The 20,375-nt window shown below is 35.2% G+C and overlaps 1 protein-coding gene across 1 annotated transcript in view; it reads left to right on the forward strand.

Annotated features, from left to right (window-relative positions):
* Stacl (Stac-like) overlaps positions 1–20,375 on the forward strand; it is a 765,750-nt gene that overhangs the window by 726,650 nt on the left and 18,725 nt on the right. Inside the window, 3 exon segments of the mRNA XM_067775429.1 lie at positions 2,499–2,632; positions 4,039–4,134; positions 20,101–20,295. Coding sequence (XP_067631530.1) covers positions 2,499–2,632; positions 4,039–4,134; positions 20,101–20,295 — 425 coding nt within the window.

Genomic DNA, 20,375 nt, shown 5'->3' on the forward strand with positions numbered 1-20,375 from the left:
AGTCCAAAGTAGATCTAGTTGGCAAGAGCTCTTCTCCGTTTCATTTCTAAGTTGGCTCCCAAATAGACCAAATCTCGAATTTTTATCCATCAACGGTGACGTGGCTGCCAACACTTTTACCTGTAGTCACCTGTAACCCGATAAAAAACGAGAAGAAATCTCCAATAATTCGGTGATTCAGCGATAACAAACCGATACGTTGGCAATCATTTTTTCAGTAATAATTCGAGAGTGAAACTTGTCAGCACAGGTTTTTATTAAAAAGAAGCCGACGAAGCACTTCTCAACCACTGAATGAGCCCTATTTAATTAAAAAACACATTCTCTAAACGAACACTGGTATGTTTTTACATCGAACTTCAACACAAAAGAAACAATATAAGTTATTATATTATAACATTATGCCACATTAACACTATTCCAAATTCACAAATTTACTCGTGCTGTGCACTAATATCAACGATTTTTATATTTATACCCAGCTGTACTTATGCATAGGGTATTATAACTTTGCATAGATAACGGTTGGTTGTACAGGTACAACAGAATCGAGATATATCAAAATCATCAGTATCGAAAAAAAAACTGCTTAAGCCATGTCCGTCCGTCTGTCCGCCCATTAACACTATAACTTGTGCAAATATTGAGATATCTTCACGAAATTCGGTGTACGGGCTTATCTGGACTCAGTATAGATTGGTATTGAAAATGAGGGAAATCGAAGTATAACCGCCCACTTTTTCGATTTCGAAATTTTAGAAAAATGGAAAAAATTAGATAATTCAAAAACGAATACCGCTAAGCTAATGAAATTTGGTAGGTAGATTGATTTTTTAGAAGAAGAAAATTTGGAAAGTTAACAAGCCGTAAATCAAAAGCCTTTATGGATATATCATTGAAATTTGGCAGAGACAATAAGGATAGTGTTCATAAATTAAAATATATAGACTGAGTGAAAATAATCCAAATCGGCTGAAGACCACGCTCACTTTTCCTAAAAGGTCTAACCTTGGCAAAGTTTGCAATAACTCTATGGTATTTAACTACATTTGACTGATATTCTACGTCGGAAGTGATATGGTTGAGCTAAGCACAAAACTTAAACAAATTTTGAAAATGGGCGTGACGCACCCCTGTTTTTGCTACTCTTTCCAAAATTCTTTTAATACCATAATTCGAACAACAATCTCCCAATCCGAACGAAATTTGCTATAAACATTTATTTCATAGCTACAACTGGTTGCTCTGATAAACTGCAATTTCATCCGCTCAAGTTCATTAGTGGTAGCCTCTATATCCTTTTTGCTTTCTTTGAACGAAAATTATTTCATAATAGAACCATATATATATTATTGCACAGCCTTATAACACTATTAGCCACACAAACCAAACAACAACAGCTTTTCAAAAGCACAACTGGGTATGTAATTTTCGGTTTCACCCAAACTTAGATTATCTTACTTGTTTTATTTTGACTATACGTCTTTCTTCAACAAAATATTTTCATGTTACCGGAGAGTCTATCTTTGTTTGTAGTTGTGATTTGTGTAAAACTACTCTACTTTCAAATTACTTAAATTCAGTTACTGATACATAAACTTGTAGAATTTATATAGAAACTATGCTTATAACAATTAATATATAACCAATAGCAAAACATATACATACAAACTTGCTTACTCAGTTTCTTGTTGAATAGTTGCGTTACATAACATAAATAATTAAACAATTGATCTCGTTACAAATTTGTATTCGATAAAAGTTTTTATTAGTTATAACGCTAGTAGTCTAGTTAAACTAAATATATTCAATATTTTCATGAAATCAATACATTTTTTGGTTTGCATTCATTGCGATCACTCATTTGTACATTTGCGCTTCTTTATTTCTTGTTTTTTATGTTTTTTGTAGCATTGGCATAAATAATTAGTAAACCAAAAAAAGAAAAAAAGACAACTTTTAATTAGGCATAAGTTCATAAGATACTAAGAATACTTAAAAACAAAAATTTTAATCACATGAAAAAATTTTTAAAAATGTTTTGCACTTTTGCGCATATTTCTTTTAATTTGTTTCTGGTTTTTTTAATTTTTTGTTCTTCTCTCTTTTCCCAACACAAAAAAAAAAAACATAAAAACGTTTCTATCTGCATGCCACTCTACAAACGCGCGTATTAACAAATACATATAAACATATCTTCACTCAACGCCTACATCTGCCACTATCGCACAACAACAACAACATTAATATGAACAACAACAACAAAATGTGCAAAAAACCAATATAACACCAAACTAAATTCAAATTTCATGCGCTCGCATCATAACAACAACAACACTTATCAAAAATATATTGTGCGCTCCTCCTTTTACCCCACAACGCATACTTTTTACATGCTCCTCCTACGACACTCACCACTCAACAAATCGCTCACCACCATTCACTATTCATTTTCCTTTGAAACAAATTTAATGCAGCATTCAAACGTGCATTTACAGCGCCTTCCAGCCCTTCACATCCCGGCCGCAAATTGCTATATGCAACGCGTGGCATGCGCGGCGGCAGCGTCGATTTGCCAGACGAAGTAGAGAAATCACAATCATCGGCGAGCACATCACCATGCCCCTCACCAGTAAGACAAATTCAGGTATTTTGTTATTGTGTTCAATTCAAATTTTGTATTGCTCAGTTTGGTGTACAATTTTAATTGATTTTTTTGGGTTTTTTTTTTTTTGGAAAATGGTGTTACTTATGGATATCCATAAATCTCCGGCAAGCAAAAAAATTTACATTTTTATACAACAAATATATATATTTTTTAATAAGCTTGTGCCAACGCAAAAATTGATAGCAGACTTATTAAAGGAGTACACAAAAACGTGCATGCCAAAATTGAAGAGAAATCAAGTAAAAGGCAAGCCAAGGTCAAATTAAAGTCAAGTTAAAGTAAAAAAAACTTGATCTAAAGTTAAGTCAAAGTTAATTTAAACTCAAGCCAAATTTGAAGCAAATTCCAGTAAAAATCGAGTCAAAGTTGCGGCAAAGTCGAGACAAAGTCAAGGTCTAAATCAAGTCAGAGTCGAGTCAAAGTCAAGTCAATGTCAAGGCAAATTCAAGTGAAATCAAGTCAAATACGAATCAAACTCAAGTCAATGTCAAGTAAAAGTCAACGCAAAGTCAAGTCAAAGTCAAGTCACAGTAAAGTCATAGTCAAGTCACAGTCATGTCATAGTCAAGTCATAGTCAAGTCAAACTCGGAGCTAAGGCAAATCAAAATCGTGTCAAAGTCGAGGCTAGGTCGAGTAAAATTCGAGGCAAACCTGACTTTGAAATACTTTGACCCGAATTTGCTTCCACTTTAACTCGACTTTAATTCAATTTTGAACCGAATTCTACCCGACTTTGCTTCGAATTTGATTCGAATTGGACTCCATTTTGTTCGAATTTAAATCGACTTTGGCTTGGCTTTAAGCACACACATAAGCAGATAATTTGATAACTAGGGTCACGCGAATACCATATATATATATATATATATATATATGAGATATTTTTTTGAATAAAAAGACTTCATAGGCTTGACACTGCTACGACTTTGGCTCGACTTTGACTCGACTTTGATCCGACTTTGAGTCGGCCTTGCCTTGACTTTGCCTCAACTTTTACTCTTCTTTGACTTGAATTTGGCTCGACTTGACTTGGCATTCCCTCAGCATAGACTTGATTTTAACTCAATTTTGGTCCAACTTTGCTTCGAATTTTTTTTTATGCTGTGTAATAAGCCTTAAAATATTTATTACCATTGTGTTTCCGCAAAGTTTTTTTTTTAATCCAAATTTTTTTTATCTTTATTGTTTGTTAGTTTTGAAAATTTTCTGCAAACATTTGTTTTTTCCACAGATTTTTTTTTTCTAATTAAAGTGAAGGAAATTTTATTTTGCTATTCGAATAATCTTTTGCTTAGTTTTTTCTTAAAAAATACTTATAGGCAAGTAAATAATATATAACATTTTATTATTTTTATAATCTTCATAACAGAAATCTCACCGCTTGTTGCCAACGAATTTGTATGTCATTTTATATAACTTCAAAGCACGCCACGCTGATGAATTGGATCTTAAAGCTGGTTATAAGGTGAGTACAAATCTTAACACATACTTAATGAAAAAGCTCACTTAATGACAATATATAAACATTTCGTTAATAATAAACATCAATTCAAATGTCACAATTGCAAATAATTATTTTAGGCCAAACATTGGTCGCCATTTTTAGGAATCAAAAGTTATTAAGCCTTTTTCTTATCAGCGGGGATAAAGCAGCAAAAACGAATGGCAAGTACGCCTCTCGTAAGAGACGACGAATATACTAGATTGTTTCAAGGGGTTGTTTAGCGCAACCCTTTCAAGGGTTGCCAGCGCAATACGTAGCTTCTTCAACCCAATGGTCAGCCTCACCTACCCGTGGCGAATCCTGTTTCTTCAACAGCCGAAGCTCTGGCGACCACAAGTTCATCATGGATCTAGGGGGTTGGAAAGCGGGATGGCATTGAAGGCATATTTAATCGTTCCCGAGATGGTCGGTCTAGTACCTTTATGGTGCTTGTTACCGGATCGTACCGGATCTGCATCCGGCAAATGACAATCTACATCGCTAACATCCCCCAAGGCCTTCGTGTCCACTCAGTATCTGTGCGATGTGGTAGTTTCTAGTTGGCAGTGCTTCTGCTCATAACATTCCATTAAATTCCAAACTAACATAGTTATTGACCTTGCATTTTTCTTGGCACCTTTAGATTATACCTCGATTCCAATCGGCCTTTTCCTTTGATAAAAGACCTACTAGAATTTTCCGAGATAAAAAAAAGGATCGCGTAGGCGGACACCATCTGATAAGCACTCGCTCTATGTATAGTAGTTATTAATTCGGAAGTATATCTTTTTGGTGGGTCATTTTAGATCCATGCCACACGGGTGCAGCGTAAAATATTATCGAGCTGGTTACGGTGGACAACAACTGATGGATAGTTTAACCCGTTAGCGTCGTTACATACTCCTTCGAGCAGACCCACTGCTTCTACCATAAAATCATCTGCATAGCCGACAATGTGCGTACTTCTTTCGAGGGTCGTAGCACACCGTCATACATCACATTCCGTAGCCTTGGCCCTAAAACAGATCCCTGAGGGACGCCGCCCGTGATGCCGTGTTTTCTTGGTCCCTCATCCATATTAAAGAGGAGTACTCTGTCGCCAAAATAGCTACGAATTATTCTGCGCCAGTTAGCAGGTGTGCCAAAGTTTTGCAGCGCTCTACATGGAGTTTGGCTTTATGGGAAGGCTGTTAGTATTGCGTCTGTCGTGGATCTATATCTTTGAAATCTGACTCTACGATAAACTAACTGGCCATTCAAGGATCTGTTGCAGACGCTCACTAATAATACGCTCGATAATCTCTCTCTCTGCAAATCTATATGTTTCATTCAATACTTCGTGCTGTGTTATTCGTGGGATTTGCATACCTTCTAGGTCATCGCTTTGACTGGATCAGTAATCTTTTGTCGAAAAAAGAGTGTTCGAAAATTGTTCTCATTTGTATCGGACTCTGATTTCTGCCCTTTAATTTTAACCATCACCGTTGTGTAGACCAATTCTCAAGGATCAATATCGGCGCCCTCCTTTCCTTTGTCGAAACATGTTCTCGTGACTTTTTTTATAGCAGTTTTAAGCTATGTTCTTTGGGCTATGTAGGTATTTTGTAGCTTGTGTATATCGTGGTGATGAGCGTGCCCTCTCTACTCTTCATGATACTTAGTGATATTTGCTATGCTCTTTCGTTATTTGATCGTTCCACCAGTATACAGGAGTCCGTTTAACATATGCGCGACTTCTGAGCATAACAGCATCACATGTCATACTTAATTCCTTTTGTAGCATCATTCCGTACAACATCAAGTGTTTCTGGTACAAAAAGGTGCCATATCCATATCCTTCTTTGTAGTTCCTTAAATACCATCCTTGGTGAAGTTTAAACTAGGTCTAAGCTAATTGCTTTGTGGTCGCTGTAAGTGTAGGTGTTACTGATGGACCAAATAATTCCAAGAAAGATTTTTAAAGCTGAATCGTAGTCTCTAATTAACGAAAAAACTTGAGGGATTCTATTTTCACATTTTTCCGGTATTGTTGAACTGAACCGAGGGCCAAGCACCGCTTCACATCAAAGGAGTGAAACCTTTATCTAATATTATATGGTGAAGTTAAGAGAAAAACATGAAGAAGAAGCATTTGAATGCAAAGCCATGAAGGCCACTTAATCTTTGAAAGAAAGCCACATCACACGTTGCTGTTCAGTGATGCCATCAAATCTAAAAAATTTTTTCACATTTTTCTGAAAAATCCCCTTATCAATGAAAAGTCCAATAATGCTTACTCATGCAGTCCTTATTATGAAAACGAAACTGAATGACATGTTATCAATTTGTTATCGCAGAGTTTTCGGTTTGTTTTCGATGAGTTATCCGTTTTTTATAACTGTATTATCGGAAAGGTATAGACGAGTTATCGAGTTTTAATATAAGTGTATAAATTAGCTATCAACAACAAATTCCATCTAGAGTTAAAGATTTTTATAGGATTGTTCTCGAAAAGTAATCGATTTACTATCGCAAAATATATCGTCAAGTTACAAAAAACTATTTATTTGTTATCGAAAACGTTTCAACTTGTTATCGGAGTATTTCGAAATGTTTATCGGTGTGTGTCGATTTGTAATCGAAATTTCATCAATTTTAGTCGAAGACTTATCGATTTTTATTGAAAAGTTATTGGTTTGTAATCGCAAATTTATCAATTTTTTATCAGAGTGTTACTAATTTGTTATCAGCGTGTTATTGTTTTGTTATGGATTGTTCATCGGTTTATTATGAAACAGATAACGACGAAACTTCACTCGATAACACATCTAATAACAAGCCGATAAGAAACCACTAAGAAGCCAATGACTCGGCAATAACATTCCATCAACAAACCGATAGCACGGCGAAAATATTTGCTGTCAATAAAAAGCCGAAAATAAATAACGAATCGGTATCGGTTGTTACAGATAAAAAGCCGACTGAGCTCTTCTCATAAAACACGAAATTATTTTTTTCTGGTAAAGCTGCCCCTATTGTAGTCAAATTCAACTCCTTGGCGAGCTCTAGTTAGCTTAAAATCATTCATTTTCTACACATTTACGTTGGATAGGTTGAACGGGCCGATCCGTGAGGACCTTATATAGTTTAAATGAGTCCATAAATCTTGGTACTCACGCCTTTTTTATTAAATGATATTTTTACTGTTTGAATTTTTTTATTACAAGGGAAAATATCTGATTTTGGCATCACTGCTGCTGTCGGTTACCTTATGCGCTTCTCGTTTACAACAAAAGGTTTTGTAATAAAAGCACTCACACAGAAATAAATCCATGTAATGAATAGTTGGGATTGAAGAGCGTGCCAATTGAAGCGTTGGTTGGTTGATTCGCTATCAATCGCGTGCCCCACAAAAGTGCAATGCATTTGAATTACACAGACGTTCTCTGGAAAAATAATAGAAGCACCGTAATTGAGGGACATATTTCAATGTTTTTTTTTTAAATATTTTTTGTTGCCTGTGTTGACCCATGAGGAAGCAATGCTCAATTAAAGTTTAGGACTTTCTTTAAAACCCTAATAAGATGAATGCGCAGAATTTTTTATTTTTTATTTTTTTTAATGAAATCTGATCTACCCGTTAATGTGTCAAAAATATCATTCGTAGGAGAGCGTTTAGTTTTTAACAAAACCTTTGTTAAGGTACAGAATTTAACTTTTACTCAGATTTGACTTGACTTGGAATCGTCTTTAACCCTACCTAGAGTCGACTTTGCCTCGACATTTATTAGACCTTGACTTGACTTTGAATGAACTTTTCCTCGGCTTTGAGTTGATCCTGCCTCAATTTTGAATCGACTTTGACTAGAAGTTTGTCGTAATGGTGACCCGAATTTTTTCTTTACTTTGACTCTACTTTAGTTCAACTCTGACAAAGGTTTCACATGACTTCAATTTGTCTTAGACTTGACATTCACTTGACTTTGACTTTGACTTAACTTTGACTTTGACTTGACTTTGAATTTGGCTTGACTTTGGGTTGATTTTGACTTAATTTCATTGATTTGATTCGATTTCGGCATGACTTTGACTTGAGTTCGACCTGACTTTCACTTGATTTGGCTTGACTTTTTGTTCAACTTTAACTTGAAATTTCCTTGACTTCAATTCGACTTGACTTTGGTTGGACTTTGACCTGGCTTTGATTTGATTTTGAATTTACTTTGGTTTGAATTTGTCTTGACTTTGATTTGACTTTGACTTTGACTCGACTTGATTTGATTTGACTTTTTTGTATCTGACTTGATTTTGGATTGGCTTTGACCTTACATTGACTTTACTTTGACTTAACTTTGACTTGACATTGACTTTACTTTGACTTGATTTTGAACTAACTTTGTCTTGATTTTGGTTTGACTTTTACCTTACTTTGTCTTTGCTTTGACCTAACTTTGACTTAACTTGATTTTGACGTGACATTGACTTGCCTTTGAGTTGAATTTGACTTGACTTTGATTTAACTTTGACTTGCCTTTGACTCAACATTTATTTTTCTAAAGATTCATTCTTTTTAATAAACTCTAAATAGAAAATGTAAACCAATTCTTTCTATATTATAGTGCTAGTGAACTACGTTATATTTTTCTTAATTACAATTTAATAAAATAAGTAATAAACACAGTTTTCATATCAACATTGAAATGTGGTTCCATTTTTTTGCCTATCAACGTATATGTTGCTGTTGTCTGCATTGATGTTGCTTTGGCATGTTGGCTGTATATACATACATACATACATACTAGTACATACATATCTTGGTATTTTTAATAATACCAACCAATGAACTGAACGTGCTTTTAATTCTAATCAAAAGTGCCTCTGGAAACACCATAAAGAAACATTTCCATTGCTATAGAAGTAACAAATAACATAAATAAACAAGTAAACAGCCCTTGGTTACAGCTATTACCAGCAAAGGTATCCAAATGGCTATTGAAGTTGGCACATGTGCTTTCGTGATATATTTCTGGAATTGCCTTGTCTTTTAAATTGCAATTTTAAACGAAAAAGTTGTGTTAGGGTTTCTGTACTAAATATTTTTCTTTGGCGGTTTATCGGAATGGCAACGTAATTTAACTAGTGTATAGCTGGTTGCTATCTGCTTAATATGTTAGCCTTGATTTCTTCCTTTTCCTTCTACTTTTCCATTACATATTTCTTGTTGGAATACATGCCATCATGGACTTACATCGCGTATAGCAGTATTCAGTCTGGATAAGTAAAGATCTTAACCTCTTCCAACGTTCACATTAAAGTTAAGTCAGAGTAGTGACTCCGAAGGAACGAATTAAATGGATGAAATTGCGGTCTTATTTATATTCCTAGAATGAGGCCGCCATGTTATATGTTGCCGGGTCCCTTCAAAGTACCTACAACGATGCGTCTCGGTATAGGGAGATATATCGTTGCAGTTATTGAGTGCAGAACACCGACAGTTCCACAACCTTCTTCAGCCAGTTTCTCAGTGAGCCGACACCCATACTGGCATATAGTGATGCCCTATGAATACCCTTGCAAAGAAACTTAGAAAAAAACACTACAATTATTTACAAAAAGCTTGCTTCGGCTCAACTGAGCAAAGCTAACACAGTATATTAACTTTTATGACATAACTATACTTTGTAACGGCATCAACTTATTAAGAAAAATATAGACTTGCATATATTAAAATGCTCAGGGTGAAAAAAGAAATTCATTTAGCCATGCCCTTCCGTCGGTACGTCCGCCTGTGAACACGTCAACTTGAGAAAATTTTGAGATATATTGAATTTGGTATTTGGATTTCTTTGTACTCATTTTCCATCGCTACTTAATATGGGCGAAATCGGAAGATAACCACACCCACTTTTTATTTGCATATATTTAATTATGGAAAACCAAAAAAACTCGATTTTTCAGTAAACAGCGCAGCGTGGCACCGCACACTTCTGACAAAATCAATCTTTTAAAAATTATTGTTCATATATCTAAAACGATTTAAGATCTCATCACAAAACTCGGCAATCAAATTACTCTTGTAATAAAGAGTGAATGTGAAAAAAAGAAAGAAATCGGTTAAGGGCCATACCCCATACCCCATTTCATAAAAAAGGTTTCTAAAGGAATCTCAGGCAAATATCAAAGACAATATCTTTTTTCGTAAAAAGCTTTATATTAGTGCAATTTTACTCCCAACATGTATTTATAACAAGAAACTAAGCTAATAGTTTTTTTTTGGAAATGGGCTTATTCTTGACTAGGCATTTTCTCACGTTTCCGGAGTCGAAACTCGAATATCAGGTGATTTATCTCGACAACAATCGATACAGATACTTTTCGTATAACCTCAGACAATATTAGAAAAAATGAGATAAGCACCAGCCCACTTTTATATCAAAGTGGTTTAAAAAGGCTGTAGGTGAATATTTTATTTATTTATTTATTAGTCTACAAATTTAACAATTAATCAGACTAAATGTAGTTACGGATTTACTGTACAGATGCAAGGTGATACAAGGTGAACAAAATTTATATTGTAACGAATGTATTGCAAATCCTCTTATATGCAACCTTCTGCTAAGTTCGAATCACTAAACTGTTGAATAAATAGCTCCAATATTTAATAACGCAAAATGGCCTTTATTAAAGTACTTCACAATAAATAAATCTACTATTGCCCGACAGATTGCGTGCTTAATCAAAAACTGATTGTAGCGCCTCTATTGCTGAGGCCTTTTATACTCTTTGATTTCCTCGTTTCATCTTCTAGGCGCTTCTGTTCTAGAATCTACTAGTTGGTTATCTGTTATAATTATAACTACAGATATGCGCGTGTATTTTTGAGCGACACTTCCACAATTATAATTGCATATCTCAGATAAGATATCTGCATATGTTTGTGCGCTGCTTCTCTGCACGTGTACGTACATATATGTAGACATAATGATTGAATTATTGATGTGCATTCACGTCACTGCTTAGCATCGACTTAGAGATGGCAGTACCCCTTAGTGTTGCTAATATTCGTAACAATATTATAAAGTATGTATGTATCTACATAAATCATTAAATCAGTTGTTGGGATGGACTGTGATGCCAGCCACGGAAATTGATTATTAGTGCTGTCGGAATGGACATGATTTCGAGTAGCTGATGTATATTTAACACACAATAAGTAGGGATGCGATGTGTGGGAGGTTGGAAAGGACGTAATTCTAAGACAGCGACCAAAAAAATTGCGTATTTAAGGTAGTCAGTAGATATTAGAGATTACGAGGAGTAAGTCACACGTATCAATGTATTTGTAGTGCTTATTGAAATCAGTACACAGCCAACGAAGAAGTGCGTGCATTTCAAAGTTCTTTCTGCATACTAAGCGGTTGAAAATGTCCAGATGGACTAAAGGGAACATTATATAAAATTTCACCAAGCAAAACGGGCTATTTACCAACCCTCTAATAAGCGTTACTAAAAATAACACACCTACCATCTCTCTACGATTCTGTCACGTAGGAAGCTGAATATAATCGGCTATAGCTATCCAAAAAATTAATTTATATCTTTTTTGAGCAATCATTCTTTTACCCTTAAAGAGCCATAAGTGGAGGAAGTATTTACTTATCGCGAAAAAACTCGATACACTTATTTCATTCATTAATAGGTATATTTCTCTTAAAAGCAGGCAAAATCGATTAGTAAGCTAAACGAACTATACCATAAAAGCTCTCAGCTGTGTTTCTCTAGTAGTCAATCTCAGTCAGTGCAGTTTATCATTAGGAAAGCAGGTTAATAGCGAAGTCAATGGGCCCTTACCAATGGTGTGATGTACATCGTGACCATTACCTTTAGGGACAGTCTGCTCTCGATTTCTACCTTGGATAAAATTTTATGTCGAAAATCGCAATTTATAGCTGATTGACTGTTACAACTAATTCACAGAGCTGCTAGAATTTTAAATAGTGGTCATCAAACAAGCCTTTTTATTGACATTACTTTAGAAGAAATAAATGTTATACTTAGAGAGACGAGATATCACTGCCCATTCGGGTGGGTTGGTGCCCATACAAAATAAAAAAGTTACAGAAGAACATCCCAAAACTTAAAATTTGTGTTGATTATTTTTGCCTTTAGATGCAAAACTTTTATTGTCCTTTAGAGCTTAGCGGCTAGTTTCGCATATTGCGCTTTTCATAGTTTAGTAAAAAGAAAATAATTCTTTAAGGAACTACAACTGGTTTATCAGTCAAAACATTACAGAAACCGACTTAAAAATTCAAAATGACATAGGAAGCAATTAGAGAAATTCTCAAGACAAAGACTATGGCACATCAAATTAATTTAAAAACTAGCTTTCAAAAACCAGGTGAGGTGGCTTTGTTCAAAGGCGGCTTTTAAACAAGAATACTCACAATCTTAAGTACAGTTGAGATAGAGAGAGAGAGAGAGAGAGAGAGAATGAAGACGCTCAGAGAGAGGATATTAAAAACGCTGGTCCTCACCAGAGAGTGGCGACGGCGAAACTAGTAACGTTGATAACGGAGTAATATTAGTAACGGGGGCGTTCCGAGAAGTGATAGCCGATCTTACTTGTACGGAATACTGGGAATGATTTTTTTCTCTTAGATTATTCAATGCAATCGCACTAAAAACAAAGCTACAGCAACACAGGTACTTCTGTACTTGTCTGACGATGATAAAGGCCTTAATGATTTTCAGTATTTTCCTACTGTAAACAATACGTTTTTTAAATACAATACAACTTTTCTTCCGTCTGCCTCAGATTTTCCTTTTGCTAAAATAATGAATAGAAGGCAAGGCAAATTCTTATCAGTGATTTTTTTCAAATTTATTTTTTGAGGTGCTGAAACTCTTTCGAAATAGTCCTGAAACCGTTGGATAAATGTTCTGAAAATCATACTTGAATCGTCCCTGATAGTGAAAATTTGTATCCGCTATGACTAAAGTATTAGTGGTTGGTGCAAAGCTTAGTGCACTAAATTTTTATGCGGTCTTTTCACTGATGCGCTAAATTTTTAGTGCACTATGCCCAACCCTGCTCTCATTGCGTATGCGAAAGAGCAATCACTTCCAATTTTCGGAGACCCATCTTTTAAGTGCGCTCCCTTCACATCTTCGATCAAGTACATAATTTAATTAAATCTGACACAATTGATCTCGTTTCCTAATTAAAGCCGAGGCGAAGAAATTTTCGATATTTGATTAACCATAATAAGAGGAGCGAGACTTAAAAGGCGGTCTTGCGTAAATTCCTTTCTTTCGTATAATAGGAATGTGCATAAATATGTAAATTTATTAAACTTTTGGTTGGTTGCATATCTTATTAAATGGTTTTTATTTCAATGAGTTTTTTAATACTTTGTTGATTGTTTTGCTTTTATTGCGGTTAACAAAGTAATTCTCATAAACTATTCATACATTCACAAAGATTTCTGTATACTACAAACATTTGTATATACCCTATATAGACAATCTCTAGTTCGCGCTTCTGGTGCATTCGGAACCACTACTAGTTTGCCCTTTACACCTTTTCAAGTTTAAGTTCAGAAAATTACAATTCAAGTTCAGAAATTTACAATTCAAGTTCAGAGTTTCCAATTCATGTTCAGAAAATTACAATTCATATTCAGAAAGTTGCAATTTAAACTCAGAAATTTACAATTCGAACTCAGAAAGTTACAATTCAAGTGCAGAAATTATAATTTAATTTCAGAAAATTATAATTAAAGTTCATAAAACTACATTTCAATTTCAGAAAAATACAATTCAAGTTCAGAAAGTTTGTCAGGAGTTTTGTCATTCATGCAATGGAAATAAGAGTATGTAAGATGGTAAATGTTAGAGCTAATAATTTAATACATGAATATGAAGGTCTTCTATCTGTTAAGAAAGCATTGGACTTGTATTGATACAGATTTCCACTTTAGAAATAGTTCTTTTATTGACACTTTTTCGATAGTTCCGAACTAGTGTACAAACTTACAGTTTCGATCTAGTTGTATTGTTGATACTTTTTCGATGTTTCAAACCTTACCAAAATTCTACACACGAGTATAGCTGCATTATTATTTTATCCTTTTTTTCAATAGTTCCGAACCACTCCACAAATATCTGCAATGGAAATATCTACTCCCATTTTAAGTTAGTTCTGATCCAGTCGAAAATTTAAACTGTTACCTATTTCCACAGTCTATATAACACAATCCGTTTCGAGTTTCTATGCAATGTTTCAGATTCCCCGAAATCACCCTCTGAAGGACTTAGGTATGTTTAATATTAGTTGACTCTGGTTAAAGTTGCTGGTCATTGTATAAGTCTACTATGTTGGATCTATAGCGAAATATATGCTATAGAGTTTACGTAAGGGAAAGCTTTCAAGGTATGGGGAAAGAAGGCATACCCAAATTCGATGCTCCTCGATGCTGGCATTATTTTTTTGGAGATATATTTATCAAATATATATTTAATATGAAATATAAAGACCCAAACTGCCGATTTTTGAACGAGCGAAAACCTAGTTACTATCGAATTAGTACTTATTTGGTACTTTCGGTTTAGCTATGCACCAGAAATTGGTGTCACTAGTTATTAACCTCTCTACGGGGTATATATACCATGCAGTTGAACCACCTAGTTGCGTTTAAAACTTATTAACAAGAAACAAAGTAATCACGCAGCTACAACAGACAAACACACAACAACAAATAAACGCAAAACAATAAACACACCAAAGCAATAAACCCACAAGGAAGGTCAAACGACTAGAATTACTGACGTTTACCTGCCTAAGTCAGCTACATAAATCGATCAGTAAAAAACAACCTTGGTACACAAGCATCAATTTTGACAATAAATGCTCATGTACATATCTACGAACTATAAATACAAGACAAACGACAACAACAGATCAGAACGAAAATAGACATTGATGATGGCACAATGCCGAAGCCGGTTTGTCTCTAAGCGAAATTTGACAAAGGATGACGGAAAATCGTTCCAATATACATCATTTATCCACCCTGCCGGAAAACCAACAAAACAAAATAAGTCCTTTGGGTTTTATTCGCTGCACTATCGTCATATCAGCGTAAAGCTCATACAGCTCATCATCGTAACTCCCACGATACTCGCCATCGGCATCACGGACAGAACCATAAATCTTCGGGGCAGCTTTTCTCCTGAACACTCCAAGAGCCATTTCATCTTCTCTCGACACCGTCCATGATCCTGAGCCATACATCAGGACAGGTATGATAAGGGACTTGTAGAGCATAATTTTTGCTCGTCAATGGAGGAATTCACTTTTCAATTGACTACTCAGTCCAATGTAGCACTTGCGGGCAAGAGTTATTCTCCGTTTGATTTCTAAGCTGACATTGTTTTTGCTGTAAATGTTGGTTCACAAATAGACGAAATCTTTCAAAGCGTCGAATTTAAATCCGTCAGCAGTGACATACCTACGAAGGCGTGAATGCGCTGATTCTTTCTTGAATGACAGCAGGTACTTCGCCTTGTCTACATTTACAGCAAGACCTACTATTTTTGCTTCTTTATTTAATCAATGTCATCTGCTGTGTAAGTTCATATAGATCAGACCTAAGCGCTGTTGGTACAAGTGTGACCACCAACTGTCCCGCTCCGATTAGCATCAATTCGGAGGTAGTCATTAAATCTACTGTACGAAGCTGATGCTTTGTGTGACTGTCTTTCATTTTCTCTGCAGGGTATGTACAGAACTGATAAATAATTTGAATGCCGTCAAATATAAGAGACAAACAATCTGATCGCATGGCAGACGGGTTCTTGAACAACTGCCTGAAACAGCAACATTTAATTTAAAATTAAAATTAGTGCGAGCAACAACAACTAACTATGGTAGTTGGTTGTTACGAGTATTGCAGATCGGAGATTGGTAATTTTTTATACTCAGCTGAGCAGAGCTCACAGAGTATATTAACTTTGTTCGCATAACGGTAATCCGTAACGGCATAAACTAATCGAAATAGATATATACTTCAATATATATCAAAATGATCTGGGTGAAAAAAAATTCATTTAGCCATGTCCGTCTGTCTGTCCGTCCGTCTGTAAATACGATAACTTGAGTAAATTTTGAGGTATCTTGATGAAATTTGGTATGTAGGTTCCTAGGCGCTCATTTCAGATCGCTATTTAAAAATGAATGAAATCGGTCTACAACCACGGCCACTTTTTCGATATCGAAAATTTCGAAAAACCGAAAAAGTGCGATAATTCATTACCAAAGGCGAATAAAGCGATGAAACTTGGTAGGTGCGTTGAACTTATGACGCAAAATAGAAAATTAGAAAAATTTTGGACAATGGGCGTAGCACCGCCCACTTTTAAAAGAAGGTAATTTAAAAGTTTTGCAATCTGTAATTTGGCAGCCGTTGAAGATATCATGATGAAATTTGGTAGGCATGTTACACCTATTACTATATGTGTGTTAAATAAAAATTTGCGAAATTGGATAACGAACACGCCCACTTAAAAAAAAAAAAATTTTTTAATCGAATTTTAACAAAAAATTTAATATCTTTACAGTATAAAACAACAAAATACAAAGATAAAAGAAAATTTCAAAATGGGCGTAACTCCACCCTTTTACATTTAATTCGTCTAGAATACTTTTAATGCCATAAGTCGAACAAAAATTTACCAATCCTTGTGAAATTTGGTAGGGATATAGATTCTATGACGATAACTGTTTTCTGTGAAAATGAAATGAAATCGGTTGAAGCCACGCCCAGTTTTTATACACAGTCGACCGTCTGTCCTTCCGCTAGGCCGTTAACACGATAACTTGAGCAAAAATCGATATATCTTAACTAAACTTAGTTCACGTACTTATCTGAAGTCACTTTATCTTGGTATAAAATATGGCCGAAATCCGTCTATAACCACGCCCACTTTTCCGATATTGAAAATTACGAAAAATAAAAAAATGCCATAGTTCTGTACCAAATATGAAAAAAGAGATGAAACATGGTAATTGGATTGGTTTATTGACGCAAAATATAACTTTAGAAAAAACTTTGTAAAATGGGTGTGACACCTACCATATTAAGTAGAAGAAAATGAAAAAGTTCTGCAGGGCGAAATCAAAAGCCCTTGGAATCTTGGCAGGAATACTGTTCGTGGTATGACATATATAAATAAATTAGCGGTACCCGACAGAAGATGTTCTGGGTCACCCTGGTACATATTTTGTTCGATATCTCGAAAACGCCTTCACATATACAATTAAGGGCTACTCCCTTTTAAAACCCCCATTAATACTTTTAATTTGATACCCATATCGTACAAACACATTCTAGAGTCACCCCTGGTCCACCCTTATTGCGATATCTCGAAAAGGCGTCCACCTATAGAACAAAGGCCCACTACGTTTTAGATAATCATTAACACCTTTCATTTGATACACATGTCATACAAACACATTCCAGGGTTACCCTAGGTTCATTTTGCTAAATGGTGATTTTCCCTTATTTTGTCTCCAAAGCTCTCAGCTGAGTATGTAATGTTCGGTTACACCCGAACTTAGCCTTCCTTACTTGTTTTATTTTATCAATTTCCTTCTGCTTCATTTATTTATACTTCCTTCTATGTTGAATATGTCCGTCCTGAGGGCTAGTTGTTTATATTTTTTCCCAAGCTTTTAATAAAAATTACAATATCTACTGTCGTTTTCCCTATTCTGAACATTCCGAAACTTTAAATTTTTATTAGAAATAGTTTCATCTTTTCGCATTAGTTTGATTTCAATTTTTAAATTAATCAAAAATTTTACTACGGGGTATATACCAAAATATACTCACATTTAGGTAGTACATAGGCTTTTCAACTTCAACTTGCATATAACTGGCCATTTATAGTGCGGCGGCTTTACATCTCTTTATGTCTATACTGAGGCTTCATCGATTTGTTTTTATCAAGCCACGAAACGGATTAAATTTGAGCTTTTTGGCATAAATATTCTACTGGCGTCCATAAGCCATTTTGACATCAAAATAAATATTTGAAATATTATTAATTAAATCCTTTTTTTGTAAATGATGCAAGCAAAGTTTAAAAGTGATTTATGTAGATGCAAATAACCCTCCCAGTGAACTTGCTTTTTAAAATATTTTTTCTGAAAGTATACTTATGTCATTTTTAAAAAGCAAATTTATAAGTTTTCATTGCACATTTTTTTTGTGTAGCTGGTAAGAACTCGCTTTTTGGGTTTAACTCATTTTATTTATGTTAACGTGGCAACTTTGCTACTTTCTGATTCTGGTGGGTCTCTTTACATAACGGTTAAATGTAATGAGCCCTATATCTGTGAACTTAAGAGCAGAAGCATAACAGGGAATATGAAAGTAATAAGAAAATTTATAAGAAATCCCGTATTGCAATTACGTGATCTAACGGCCCTCGCACGCTCAGAATCTCATAGAGTTTCGAGGTAGCTTTTGTGAATAGAACTCTTTAGACAAGAGGGAATCCATATACTTATCCTGACTCAGAGGTCTGGTTCAAGGATGGTTTAAAATTTGCTGACGAAAAACGGGAGCTGGCATCTATAAGCCGAACTTCAAGAAATCGAAACGAATGTGATGCTACCCTACAATTTTTCAGGCAAAACCCATGTAATAAAAGTTTGCGGCAGCCTTGCGTGCCTTCCACTCTTACATAATTACGTTTAAGATATTATATGACTGCATATGAGTCCTAAATGGTCTGGGGGCTAAAACCAAGGTTTAGTGAGGATGAGTTCCTGGGCATTAAGGGCATAATGGTAATGAACATACATACTAGCTCGCCAAGGAGGGTACTATGGCAGCATTTCACAGGTCAGGGCACTTCTGTGGACTCACGAAGACACACTAGGGAAAACATAAGTAACAAGTAAAGAAGTAAGTTCAAAAAACACTGGAGTGAATGACCAGGGCAAAGACAAATGAAATTAATTTTACTCCCAGTAATGAGAGTATCAACCTATAACTCATCAATTCAAGCAGATAAGGCCTACGAACTCTTCCTATGTACCATACAGGACATTGAAGTCTGCGACGTAAATTAAATATATCAATAGTTTGCGTGTTGGAGTATGAAATGCCGGTACACATTCTCTGCGGTTGGGTAGCTCTGGCAAGGCAGAGACTCTCCCATTTAGGTGACGTGACTCTTGATCCCCGATAAAGACTGAAAGGTTGCGCGCGGAGGATATAAATAAAGCTCTCAATGCATCGAGGACTAATTGTAATTATAATAACTTATTGGGAAAGGTTAAGTTAGGTTGAATTGGTCAGTCACTAAAGGCCTCACATAAACCAAATATGTCTATATTTTTCTCGGATTTTACTTGACGATCAAACGGCAGAACCACAATCAGGTACCAGGACTTTGTATTATACAATAACCTCTGGGCATATACTAGAAATGTTTTAGTACTTAGCATAATTACTGCCGAGCGCAGGACACGAAAACAGAACGAGCCCGTCTTTTATTGCATCTCGCACTTCCTACGCCTGCTGTTACTGCCCAGGCCTAAATTATAAGCATGTGGCTGTATGTGGTTTTGGGTCTTTTTCCGGACATTGTCGTAAGAACAACCAGACATTTTATTATTGGCTATAAATTCAAATTAAGAAAGGTCAAAATGTCAATTGACCTTATTACCATATGAAGTGATCGTAAGACCAATTGATCTTATTGCATTTTGAATTGCTCACAATTCCAATTGACTTTATGGCCGTTGACTTTATGTCACATCAACGTAGTTTGTTACCGAAAGGAGAATATCTAGATTGAATAACAGGTTTTAAGGCTTTGCCAAAATGTGTTTTGTGTAAGAATAAGGAAAATCTAAGCGTTAATCAAATTGTCAACTTTTTTTCATCCAAATAGGTCACAGTCATTGATACTTCGGATCCCGACTGGTGGCAGGGCAAATTACTTGGGCGTGTCGGCTATTTTCCATCCAAATATTGTGTACGCTTGAGTGCCAATGAAAAGCCCTTACAGGTTACACACAATCTACAAGTGTCCGACGGCGAACGGGGAGAAAATATGACGCTTCTCAGAGATCAAATAGTTATACAGGTACGAGCTAACGATTCTTTCACAATACTTCCAAAGTTTTTATACATAAAATTTAATTAAATTTTTACATTACGTTACAT

The sequence above is a fragment of the Eurosta solidaginis genome, chromosome 3 (genome assembly GCF_040869045.1).
Source record: "Eurosta solidaginis isolate ZX-2024a chromosome 3, ASM4086904v1, whole genome shotgun sequence".
Classification (NCBI taxonomy): domain Eukaryota; kingdom Metazoa; phylum Arthropoda; class Insecta; order Diptera; family Tephritidae; genus Eurosta; species Eurosta solidaginis.